Below are 13,673 nucleotides of genomic sequence, written 5' to 3'. Positions count from 1 at the left end.
GTAAAACATTTTCCTAAAATTTTCCTTGTTTTATTTGTAACTTCAAAAAAACAAAATCACAATTTTACAAAACTTTGTTACTTAAAGACATACAAATACAACAAATCAAAAACTTTAGTTGAGTGAACAAAATATAATGTACGCAAAAATGATCAATGGATTAGGGAAAGAATAATTTAAATACACTGTATACTGAAGTTTTACACACTGATAATGAAAAGATTGTCTTTGTTCATGTTATCGGGTGGGTGAATGGCGATGTGCGGCGTGTGAATGTTTATCTTTCAGCCGCTGGAATAAAAATTAATCAATGCATGCATTATTAGAGAAAAATCATGTTTCTACATACTGTCTGGATGAGTTTAGCTGACTGCATGGAAATTTATGCACAAATATTGTTGTAATTTTCATTAAATTGCCACTAAGGAATAATATATATATATATATAATTTTTTTTTTTTTTTTTTAAGTAAAACAGATCATTGGAATATGTTTTAAGAAAATACAATTTTCAATGTCGTTTCTTTGTAATTAATAGTGAAAACTGTTTCAATCCCACTCCCACACCATATTTTTCAGTGTACAAAATGTAATAAAGTTCATCAAATAATAATGCTTGAATAATGTTAATTTATCAGTCTAATAAAACACTGATTTAATTAATGACTCTGTAATTAAAAAAAAATGTGCATAATAATTCTTAAATAATTTTAAAGCACTGTTTTATCCTACAAGGAATGTTGTAATCTGGTTTGTCCACTAGATGTCAAGAGCACTTTATTTATCAATGAATCAGGATTTATGTGAATGTGGCATTTATTCCAGATGATGAGAAACATATTCCTGTGTTTTCCTCCTTATTTGACATGAGAAATGCATGTTAAGAGCAAGCAATCACAATCAAAATAGAGGATTTGTTTTTGCCACACTGCAAAAATATTACTGTATATAGTACAATTCCCTTGTATTTACTATGAAATACATAAAGAGATTTAAATGATGATTGCATTGTCACTTGGCCACAGCTGGCAGTTTTTATTTATTTGTTTTATAAAATTCAAATTACAAAATGAACAAAAAACTTTTCTATAGTACACACACTGAATAAAACTGATGCAGACATAATTTTCTCTCTTAAATTATTATTCAGTTTCACTAGTAATTATAAAGAACAGCAAATGGCACATTGAATATAAACATGACATTTTGAAGTAGAAAAACTTAAATCATATTTTTCATCATTGTAAATACTCCAAAAGTTTTATTTTATTATTAACTTTGAAAACTATTTGTTTACAGTGCACTGTTGGAATTGCTGAAAATAATAGTATACCTGGTCTGTAAATGCACAAAAAGACTTTGGAAGACATTTTGATGAACTAAACATACAGAAGGTCCTCGTATCAGACTTTTGAAATCATTAGTTTGATAGCACAGATATACTATATTTATATTATGAAAGAAATCATGTAGTATGAGCCAACTCCTGTAACAGCTGATGTCTTTTATTTAGATTTTTATTATTCGTATTTTTAGCATTCATTTTATTTTTGTCATTTCAACTGATTTTTTATCATTATAAAGTTTTATATTTATTTTTGTATTTATTCATTTTTCCCCAAAAAGTAAATATATTTTTGCCCAACTCTATATAACGTTTTATATATAAGTAGAAAAACCAAAATAGCATTTCCTATCTAATATACTCCAATAAATTTTTTTAATTAATAAATTAATTATATATAAATATATATATATATATATATATATATATATATATATATATATATATATATATATATATTACAGTGTACTGTTGCAATTAAGTTTTCTTGCTCAAATGCATGAAATGTTTGAAGATGAGTTTATTTAGTTTGAGTTTGTGTTTCTGAGCATGTTGCATCACTCTCAGTATTGTCTGAACAGCTGAAATATTGATGAGGCCAAACAAACAGGTGGAGTGATTTCTCCATCGGCGAGAAGCGCTCCAGCAGAGGGCAGTGCATCACACACACACACACACACACACACACACACACACACACACACACACTTTAAAGTAGTGATGGGAAGTTCGGATCATTTTACCGACTCGGACCTTTGAGTCTCGTTCAGCAAAATGAACGAATCTTTTTTCGAGTCATTTCGTTCATTTTAGCTAAATATAATTCAAATGTTACGTGTTACTTTCCAAACACATCTACTACTAATGTGTTTATCACACTACAAACAATACAAAACCATAATGCTATAAGAAACAGAAAATATTACTTAATTGTTTACCTGGGTCTTTAGTCTATGATTTGCGCACCACCTCTTATCTGACAAATCTTCGGGTTTGAGTCGTTAGTTCATCACGTGACAGCCCCATACGCTTAACCAATGCAGCCTGAGCCGGAAACAGAATTGATTAGTTCATCTATCGAGTCTTGGGTTTGAGTCGTTCGTTCTTTTGTCACGTGACGTGACAGTTCTGGACAGAGAAATTAGTTAATTTACAACCTTCCTTACAAACGGGTGCATAGTCATTATTATTATTATTATTATTAGTATTAGTATTATTATTATTATTATTATTTACTCTTACAGTTATGTGATGCTTTTCTGGTCTCAAATTATTGCTTTTAATTTCTGTCACATGGTTCTTTTCCATAACACCATGTGGTGATAAAGATAATAAGCAGTTGGTTATGCTTTATTTATTTATTTTTTTGGAGTCTAATCTTCATAAAATACAAAACCTTTTTGTATTTATGTCTTTTGAGTTAACCCTTTAGATTGGACTATAGTGTTACTTACTATACTTTTGTAACATATGACACTTTAGACATTAACACTCTGTACACACTCCTGCATTGTTTTTTATTGTTTATTTTTGTGCCAGAAAAAGCTATAGCAAAGAGGATAACTATTCCAAAATGAATTTAAACTATTTAAATAAAAAATACAAGAAAATTAAAATATACTAAAGCCACAGAGCCTTAAAAAAACTAAAACAAAATACTGCACAACAAGCTAGGCTTTTCTATAATACATAAAACAAATAAGCTTTAAAATAAATAACACTTTTGTGCCAAAAAAGCTTTCTAGCTAAGAGATTAACTAATCCCGAATGAATTTAAACAATTAAAAAAAAAAATTATATATATATATATATATATATATATATATATATATATATATATATATATATATATATATATATATATATATAAAATAAATAAGCTTTAAAATAACACACTGTGGCTATATTTTAGAACATGCTTTAAGGCATGTTTGCATTCAAAAAAATTAACAGACCATTTTTATTTCTTTTACACATATTTTGATCATTTTATGATAATTCTTAAATATGATCCACCATACAAAAAAATACAGTTTTACTTTATAGTAGCCTATTTGATATGTATTGATCCGGCAAGTGGTCACGTGATGAACGAACGACTCAAACCCGATACTCGGGAGGTGAACTAATTCCAGTACAGGACCCATAGAATGTTGTGCAATGCGCATGCGCGACTCCCCGAGACGAGACGACTCGTTCTTCACATTAAAGAATCGTTCAAGAACGACCCATCACTACTTTAAAGCGAGAAGACGTGTTTACAGTCAGAATCAACAGTGTGTGTGTGAAAGCTGAGCCTGTGAATCACTGTGACACTTCAAAGTAAAACGCTGGCTCTCTCAAATCTGACTCATTGTTCAAACAGAATATGTTTAAGAGCGTCGTAAACGCGGCTGTCATTCTCCGCGTCTCGTCTCCTTTGGTCCCTGCTGACCTCGTTACAACGTGGCTTACAGCCAAAGCCAGTGTCACTTTTATTTACAGCTTCATATCGCAAAATAAAGGTGATTTTCCAAGTTGCATGTGATTTCTGCACACATATCCACCAAAGCTTTAGGAATCGTGTGGTTTTACTCCAAATGCATGTTGTGTTGTTGAAATTTACTGACAAAAATGAATATTGTCCTGAAATGACAGAGAACATGTACTGGTGCCGATCAGCAGTGATGATTGTCAGTGTGTGAATTATATAATGCAATGATTTCAGGAGGCTGAACTTATTAAAATGAATCTCTAGGTGATTTTTGCGGTATAATGTGTTGAGGTTTATCTTGCATAACACAAATTGGGTTTTACCAATTAAATGCAACATGAAATCAAAATGTTGTTAGGGTTGTTGAATACATATACCACAGTACTGAATAATGAATATATGGTATTCCAATGTATTGCAAAGATTACCATGAAATTAGCATTACATAAAACTGTATTACCTATTGTCTGTAAATGCACAAATAGCCTTTAGAAAAATATTTGCTAATTTTGATGAACTTTTCTCTGCTGTTGATTTACGGAAAGTCATCATAGCACATATATCAATTAATGTAATATCAAATATCAATTTGATACCACAAATGTTAATACTATGCAATAATCCATGTATGAGACAAAAGCTCCTGGAAAAAAAAAAAAAGTTTTTTTTTTGTCATTATTATTTTTATTAACTTTTAAAATGCATTATTATTATTATAATTACTATTAATTTTTATTTTTATTTTGTCACAAAATATAAATATATTTTTGCCCAACTCTAAGAAATCAAGCTCAACTTCCTGTGCCGCTCCAGTGTGAGTAAATATTAACATAAGTAATCACTAATAATCACTGTCCAAACATCACGCACAACACAAGAGCTCCCATAAGATTATGCAAACTGTTTCCATAACTGCTTTCATAAGCCTCCTCTGGAGCTCGAAGCCAGACTGTCATTTAGTCAAGGTCACTTAGCTTGAGTTTAATGGATCAGACGAGTCAGATGTGTGATCAGCCAAACATCTGCTCTGCAAACGTCTTTGGTCTGCTTTTTGTGTTCAGCATCTGTGCGTCTTATTTAAAGTTAATCAACACGTGTCAGACTTTGTGCATAACTTTACTGACAAATGACTCGACTAGAAAACTACTACTAGATACCAGTGTTTACTGCTCAATCTGTCATTGATTTGTACTCTGCAAAAAAAAAAAAAACTTTCCTATTTAATATTTTTGTCTTGTTTTCTGAAAAATCTATTAAAATGAAGCAAGTTTATGAATAAAACAATAAAAATGGTCTGCCAACAGAATCAGAAAAATAAACTTAATTCAAGAGAAAACAAGTTGTTTTTTCATACCCCATTGGCACATAATTGTTCTTGTTTAAAGTATAAACTCACTTTATTCTGATGCATGTTTTTTTCAGAAAATAAGATTTAAAGGAATGTTCACCCAAAACAAAAATAGTATTTTCTGCTGTTTGGACTCTCATTCTGACGGCACCCATTCACTGCAGAGGATCCATTGCTGAGACACTGATGCAATGCTACATTTCTCCAAATCTGATGAAGAAACAAACTCATCTACATCTTGGATGACCCGAGGGTGAGCACATTTTCAGCAAATGTTCATTTTTGGCTGAACTATTCCTTTTTGCTTCTCCAGTAAATGTATCCTGATTTAGTTCTGATATTTGTGCTGGAAAACAAGATGAAAATACTAAATAAGTAAATAATGTTGGCAGTGTTAGCATCTGTCAGGTCCGATGTAACAGTGATCCATGTGTTTGTTTTCTTGTCATTTGTTGCAGCAGCGGCCGATCTCATCATCAGTGTCAGGGGTCAGATTGACAAGGAGGAAGGAGGCGACGATGACGCTGAAAGGAGAGAGTGAGAAACAAACGAGAAAACATGATAGGAATGCGTCTGGAAGAGGGTCAGTGCTTCTATTTTTGGCATCTTAGAAAATGAAGAATGTACTTATGACAGAAGGATGATTTTAGCTCTAATATTTGTTGTATATTTGCCGTTAACATTAGCTCACTTACAGCACACAGTCTTACAGTAAATCAAGACACATCAGCATTTTGCTCTTAGCATATTTGTTTTTGTGACTTATAGTGAGAAATATTCCATGAGCACATTCTAGATTTTTTTTCATGGTAAATTCATGGCTCATTTTTATTTTTAACACATTTATTACTTTTCATTCTGCATTTTATTTATATATAAATATGCATTACTATTTAGGGTCAGTAAGATTTTAAAATGTTTTTGAAAAATCTCTTCTACTCACCAAGGCTGCATTAATTTGGTCAAAAATACAATAAAAATTGTGAAATATTGTTATAATTTAAAGTAGCTGTTTTCTATATGAATATCTGTAAAAATGTATGTATGAGTGTTGTGATCAAAGCTGAATTTTCAGCATCATTACTCAAGTCTTCAGTGTCACATGATCTTCAGAAATCATTCTAAAATGCTGATTTACTGCTCAAGAAACTTTTCTGATTATTATCAATGTTGAAAATAGTTGTGCTGCCTAATAATTTTGCATAAACTGTCATACATTTGATATTTGATGAATAAAAAACTCAAAAGAACAGAATTTATTAGAAATAGAAATCTTTTTTAACACTAAAAATTTCTTTACTGTCAATTTAATGTCCTTGCTAAATAAAAATATTAATTTATTTCAAAATCTTACTGACCCTATCTATCTATCTATCTATCTATCTATCTATCTATCTATCTATCTATCTATCTATCTATCTATCTATCTATCTATCTATCTATCTATCTATCTATCTATCTATCTATCTATCTATCTATCTATATACGTATAGCATATTGGAAGATCTGATTGTTGCTAGGCAACACTACACCCCATGCATCCCATAATTACACAGAATGCAGTCAGCTACAGCTTTTGTTAGGTGTAAGTTGAATAGTTTTCACTGTACTATTTAATCTAACTTTCAATCTTCTTCCAAAAAGCTAAAAATACAACGCACTTTATTATTCATATCTCCCAGATCGTCTTTGTTCTTTTTTTTTTTTTCCTGAGGTTTATGTTGGATTTGGGATCGGTCATGGGTATCAGTGTCTCTCTGGTTTAGAGCAGGATTTCAGTGCTTGAATAAGTTTTGGGAGATGAAATGTGCACAGAGTCCATGAAATTTATGTAAGACAGGCGGCTCACCACCAAAACAATTCACTCCCTTAACTCGACCAGAGTGATTCAATGGACAACCTGTAATGTCCTTCTGATGAAAACCAGAAGCTCCATCATCTCACAGGTGTGACACAACCGGCCCTGAGCCAAACGTGAAAAGATGAGATGAGTTTTCAATATAGTACAAAAGATTTCCAATACAACTCCCAGAGATGAACAGCATTAGGTCCAGAATATCTCCTCCTTACACAAGATTAGACACGAGCACAGAAGAGCAAGTGATGTTTCATTTTCTTAATCGCATTGTTTGTGTTTGTGGTGACGCTGATCCCTGGAACAAAGTAAAAATACCTGGATGACCCGAAATCAATTACACTTTGCAATTACACAGAATACAAGATCAGCGTCTAACACGAGACTCTTTGCATTATGTGTCTTTTTGTGGAGTTCAGTCTCAAATGTTGTCATTCTCACTATAAATAATGTTAGTTTTGTGAATTATTTATTTTATATGGAAGCTTATTTCTATCATGAGGAAAAAAATTATTGTGACTTATTTGGGTTTTTCTCCTGCAGTTGTGAGTTTATATCTTTTTTGTAGAATTGCAAGGTATGAAATGACAAATGCAAGGAAAAAGTCAGAACTGGGGGATAAAAATTCACAATTTTCTTTTTAAATGTTTTAAATAAATAAATAAATAAATAATAAAATAAAACATGAGAACTGTGAGATTTAAAAAAACGTCTTAGGTTACTTATGGAACCCCAGTTCCTCGAGGGAACGAGACGCTGCGTCTGGAGACGCTTTGGGGATGCCTTCAGCGTAACCGGCTCTGAATACAAGTGAAATCTGTCCAAAGGATGGGCAAGACGTCATGGGCGAGGTGACATAATGACCAGCTGGTATAAAAGCACGTGTGGTGAAACCGGCGTCAGCTTCTAGAATGTAGCAAGCGCTGGCAGGGATGCCGGAAGTGTGGCCTTGAGACGCAGCATCTCGTTCCCTCGAAGAACTGGGGTTACATATGTAACCTAAGACGTTCCTTTTCAGGAACTCGAGCTGCGTCTGGAGACGCTTTGGGGAACGAGATATCCACACTGCCAGACTTACCAATCCCTGCCCAGTGTGTATCCATGCGGAGCACATCTAGAGCAAGAGGACGGAAGAGCCTGGAGTGGCCCGCAGGTCCAGGCCGTAGAACCTGACAAGGGTCAGGGGCGTAGACCATCCCGCAGCGTTGCAGATGTCCTGTATTGGGACACCTGCGAGGAAGACCTTGGAGGCCACCACACTCCTAGTGGAGTGAGCCTTGACTCCTATCGGCGAGGGGAAGTCAGAGGACTCGTAGGCAATGTGAATGGCATCTACAATCCACCGACTGAGGGTCTGCTTTGAAGAAGGAAGACCTCTCTGAGGGGGACCATAGCAAATGAGCAGTTGGTCCGCCCTTCTCCACAGGGCAGCTTTGTGGATGTATGTGTCCAGTGCTCGCACTGGGCACATACAGTTAAGCCTTTGCTGGTCAGGCTCCCGAAAGGGAGGAGGACTGAAGGCCTCCAGTACGTCAGGCTGTGGCGTGATGGAAGGAACTTTAGGGATGTACCCTGCACGAGGGTACAAAAAGGCTTTGGCCATGCCGGGCGTATAGTCCAAGTGAGTAGGGGCCTGCAGATCCCCAACTCTCTTTAGAGAAGAAATTGCCAGAAGAAACACAGTCTTCAGGGTGAGATGGCGAATCAAGATCTCCTCAATAGGCTCGAAGGGAGGCCTACAAAGAGCATCCAACATGACAACCAGGTCCCAAGGAGGAATCTGGGACCGTACTGGGGCCTTAGCCTCAGTGCACCACGGAGGAAACGTGTAACTAGGGGGTGTCTACCCACTGTCCACCAAGAGAGGCGTGGTAGGCCGAAATCGCCGCCAAAAAGACCTTCAAGGTGGAGTGGGTTAACCCTGCAGAGAGTCGAGCCTGCAGGAACTCCAGCACTGTACCAACCGGGCAGTTAACTGGGTCGAGCTGGCGATCTCTGCACCATGAAGTGAAGAGTCTCCACTTCAGGGCGTACAGTTTCCTCGTTGAGGGAGCTCTGGATTGGAGGATGGTCTCGACCTCAGTTGAGAGACCGGAAGCTATGAACCGTGCCCCCTCAGGGGCCACACCCACAGACTCCATAACTCCGGGCGGGGGTGCACAAGGGTGCCTCCTGCCTGTGAGAGGAGATCCCTCCTGACGGGAATCTCCCATGGAGAGCCGTCGAGGAGGGAAATCAGGTCCGAGAACCACACTCAGCCTGGTCAGAACTGAGGCTACTAGCAGCAGCCGGACCCTGTCCTGGCGCACTCTCTCCAGAACTCCGGGGAGCAGAGCAATCGGGGGGACGACGTACAGACGAAACCTCGGCCACGTCTGTACCATGGCATCGAACCCCAGTGGAGCTGGATGAACTAGAGAGTACCAGAGGGGACATTGCGCTGTCTCCTGAGTGGCGAAGAGGTCCACCTGAGCCTGGCCAAACATTTTCCAGATCTGCTTCACCACCTCGGTGTGCAGCATCCATTCCCCGGGCCACGGCCCCTGTCTCGACAGGATGTCTGCTCCCACATTGAGATGCCCAGGGATGTAAACTGCTCTTAATGAGAGAAGGGACCACACGAGGATCTGGTGCCCCAACCTGTACAGGGGGTGCGACCGCAGACCTCCTTGGTGGTTGATATATGAGACCACCGCTGTGTTGTCAGTGCGCACCAACACATGGTGATCTTTTAGGTCTGGGAGAAAGTGTGTCAGAGCCTGAAACACGGCCAGCATCTCCAGCCGGTTGATGTGCCAAGCGAGATGGTGACCCCTCCACAGACCGCGGGCAGGGTGGCCACTCATGACCGCTCCCCCAACCGGTGAGGGACGCGTCCATCGCTAGCGTTACGCGGCGACACCGAGCTCCCAGCACCAGGCCCTGAGACAAGAACCAAGGTTGTCTCCACATGTCTAAGGCACGTAGGCACCGCCGCGTGACCTTGATCATGCGAAGCGGGTTTCACCTCGGGGAGAACCCCTTGGTCTTGAGCCACCACTGTAGGGGTCTCATGTACAGCAGGCCAATAGGTATCACGTTGGACGCAGCTGCCATCAGACCCAGCAGTCTCTGAAACTGTCTCTGTGACTGGCCTTCTTTCACTCTCCTGACCTCTGTGAGGATCAACTCGATCCGAGCAGGGGACATACGTGCCTGCATCGTGGTCGAATGCCACACCACACCAAGATAAGTGGTTCTCTGTAATGGAGAAAGAACCCTCTTCTTGTCGTTCATTCTTAACCCCAACACTTTCATGTGAGCGAGAACCCATTCTTAACCCCAGTGAATCACTTACCATTTTGAATCAGCCTGTCAAATCATTTACTGAACTGGATCAATCAGGGCTGTTTTCCAAAAGCATCGTAAGCCTAAAAATAGATCATTACTACTGGCACTGTTTGAAGAATACGATGTATTAGCAGTTATAGCCTAATATTTATGTATCTATTGTATTTCTAAGCTAAATGTTCTGTGTTGTATGTGTGAAAGTCTTGCAGAAACAGTTTAGCAAAGTTTTTGATTCAGTTGTTTGTTCACGATAATAATAGTCTCATCAGTTGTTTATCGAGAAAGCTTCTGCAGAATGAGGACTTTGAAAGTTTTCTGTCTGTTTGGCATCTGGACGCTCTTTATCCAGGTAAAACAAAGCCTGAGAAAAAGGCTCCTGGGCTCATTTGTATTTCTGCAGCTGTGAACCTTCAGAACACATTGTTTACTCGCTCGACTGCATCATCGTTCAGCTGTTTTTAGATCTCTCCCCTCTGTCTTTCTTTCTCTGAAAACCTTTGTTCCAGCACACCTTTAAAAATCCCCAATTATTTTGACACACGTATGACATTAAGTGGTTTGTTGTGGTCTGTCCTTTATATTAGATTTTAGATTTGACAGTCACACAACTTTAATGACTTCATCTTTTCATTAAAACATTAAAACTCACTCTATCATGATAGCTCAAACACAAGGCAGCAAATTTTTTAGCTCTATAAACTACTTGTCGCCAGGCAACCATGCTGAACACCCATCCCATAATTACAAAAACTGCAGTCAATTTAACAAGAACATTTTTCAATAATTTTATCAGTCTTTACTAAATCAGCAGTAGCAATATTACATGTTCAAATACATTAAAGAGTTTTAGACAAGAGCGCCTATGTACAAAGGAATATTACTGTAATACTGAACCTATACTGTCCTCATATCTGATGACAAAGAAAGATATTAAATGATCAGCCATTCTCATCTCCTGCTGTAAATATAAACCTTGCGTTAATTTTTCAAAGAGAAGCTGAACGATAGGAAAGACCCTTAAGACTCTTCATATTAATAATATACAGTCAGATTATTTAAACAGACAGGCTAGAGAATATCTTGCAGAAATACAGGCACTTTAATGCACTGATATCTGGATTCCATATACTTTCTGTCTTATTATCAGACATATACTTCACTGACATGATGTACATTCATTGATTCTGCAAATATTCTTGTGCTTTCATTAACATTAGTACAGTCTGATGTTGGTATTAGGACAAAATATAGAAATAAAAAACTATTTGCATTAAATACATTAAATTAGTTCCTTTAATTTAAAAAAATAATATGCTTATGTGGCCTTATATGCTTCTGTGCATCAATAAGCAACTAAATATGATCTGAAATGATGCAGATATGAATGTGTGGATCATTCTTAAGGCAACACTGTCTGCACGTCTGATGAACAGTCTGTCTGTTTGAGTAAAAGATTTATCTCGTTCAAAACTATGGGAAACAGTAATATATTTAAATCCACATACATAATAAACACCTTCACGGAAAATGATGTCTCAATAAATCACCCCACGTGTCCTAAAACTGCTTTAACCTGCACAAAACAGTACTGAACAATATCTGCCAATAAGCATTGCATAATAAATAGTTAAATAATTCAATTAAATGCACTGCAAAACTAGCCCAACCACATGTTTTACAGCCAAACTACAGAATGCTGTACATGTGTGTACTGTATATTAAAATGCTCATGACCAAATTCAGTCTATATCAAGATCTATTTCAAAGCTCATGTCTAATAAGAAGCTATTTATTGTAAACAGCAGTGTTTTAAATACAGTATAAACTTGAAAGTGTCGCCTGCAAAAGTTTGTAAGAAACATCATTGTGTGTTTACTATTAAAAAACACTGTTGGATCTGAATGAGAACGTCCTGTGGACTGAGCCATGCATAGAAACGCTCCTGTTTCGCTGGATCCGGGACGGATGGGAATATGGAAATAACGTGCATATTTACAGCTCATGTGCTTCCTGGTATCGTCTGTGTTTGAAGGGAATCTGTTCTCTGTGTTTTTCCCTCCGGACGTGTGACTCTGTCGCAGCAGTGTCTGAATTCCCATGATCCCCTGGTGGAACGGCCTGGTTTCCGTGCCAGAATCTCACTGCCAGTCATAGTTCCAGTGGATCTTACAGAGTGGTGTAGATGTAGACAAAGATGATGACGACGAGGTTGAGGATCGTCCCAATGATTCCCAGCATGGCCAGAATAGACTCTTCCTTGCTTTCCTTGTCTTGAATGCCCTTCTCCTCATCACTCAGAGCAGTGTTTACCATTTTCCTTGGAGAAGTCTGCAGTTTTCCTCTCACACCAATCTGGAAAAAAACCACACACCAGCTGACCATCAGTAGATATTTAGACAGTGAACATCTACAATAAATGCATTTAACAAACTAAATTAACATATTAAAAGAATAAATAGAATTAGTATGCATAATGGTCAAAAAGCAACCTATACTGTAAATAAAAAAATAAATTAAAGTTGTACAACTACAATTAAGTACTGTATTTATTTATTTATAACAAGAAAATACTATTTCAGTATTTCTACTTAAAAATATAACATTTATTTCAATGTATTACTTTCCATTTTTTCATAATTGATTATGGAGTTTATTAGAAGTTTTAGAGTGAACATTGTTTCAAAGTAAATCAGCTACATCCTGTGGTTGCACTATAGTACAATGATGGTATTGGTTGCTAATTCCATTGTATTTTACATATACTATGGTGCTAAATGATTATTATATATATTATGGTATTAATATTATGCTTTAACAGACTGTAAAGAATACCCCGGTATATGTGCAACAAACCATGGTAGTACTGTGGTGCATTGTCCAATATTTTTTTTTTTTTTTTTTTTATATTTTTATATATTTTAAATTTTTAAATAAAAATTGTGTATTTTAATGAATTAAATTAATAATTTAAATATTTTTAAATAAAAATATATATTTAAAAAAATTTAAATACTAGCAAAAATCTAATTAATAATAGAATTGCATATTAACGTAATGGTCACTGCAACATTTCTCTGTTCAGTTGCACTGGTTTTCCTCAAACTTTTAGAGTAATGATTTATTCAAGGGGCATGAGAGAGATTTTTCATCAAAAATATATTAATTTCTATCGTCCCCTGAATAAAACATAATCAACCGCTGAAAAAATGTGCTTAAACTTAGGAAAAAGATGTAGTATGCACATGTATTTAGTGTTGCTGACCCTGTTTAGCATTTATGCTTTCTAATAATTAATGGATAAATGCAACAGATATTATAAGCA

The 13,673-nt window shown here is 36.4% G+C and overlaps 1 protein-coding gene across 1 annotated transcript; it reads right to left on the bottom strand.

Annotated features, from left to right (window-relative positions):
• Positions 1-12,517: 12,517 nt before the first annotated feature.
• Positions 12,518-12,694, bottom strand: tunar (TCL1 upstream neural differentiation-associated RNA; the record flags this gene model as incomplete). The annotated part of the gene is made up of 1 exon (XM_079442897.1): positions 12,518-12,694. The coding sequence occupies exon 1, from the start codon at positions 12,662-12,664 to the stop codon at positions 12,518-12,520; it is 147 nt and encodes a 48-aa protein (XP_079299023.1). The 5' UTR covers positions 12,665-12,694.
• Between the last annotated feature and the right edge of the window lie 979 nt (positions 12,695-13,673).

Source organism: Barbus barbus (assembly GCF_936440315.1).
Source record: "Barbus barbus genome assembly, chromosome: 20".
Taxonomy (NCBI): Eukaryota; Metazoa; Chordata; class Actinopteri; order Cypriniformes; family Cyprinidae; genus Barbus; species Barbus barbus.
The sequence above is the reverse complement of the archived record's forward strand: the minus strand, read 5'-3'. Positions and strand labels throughout refer to the sequence as shown.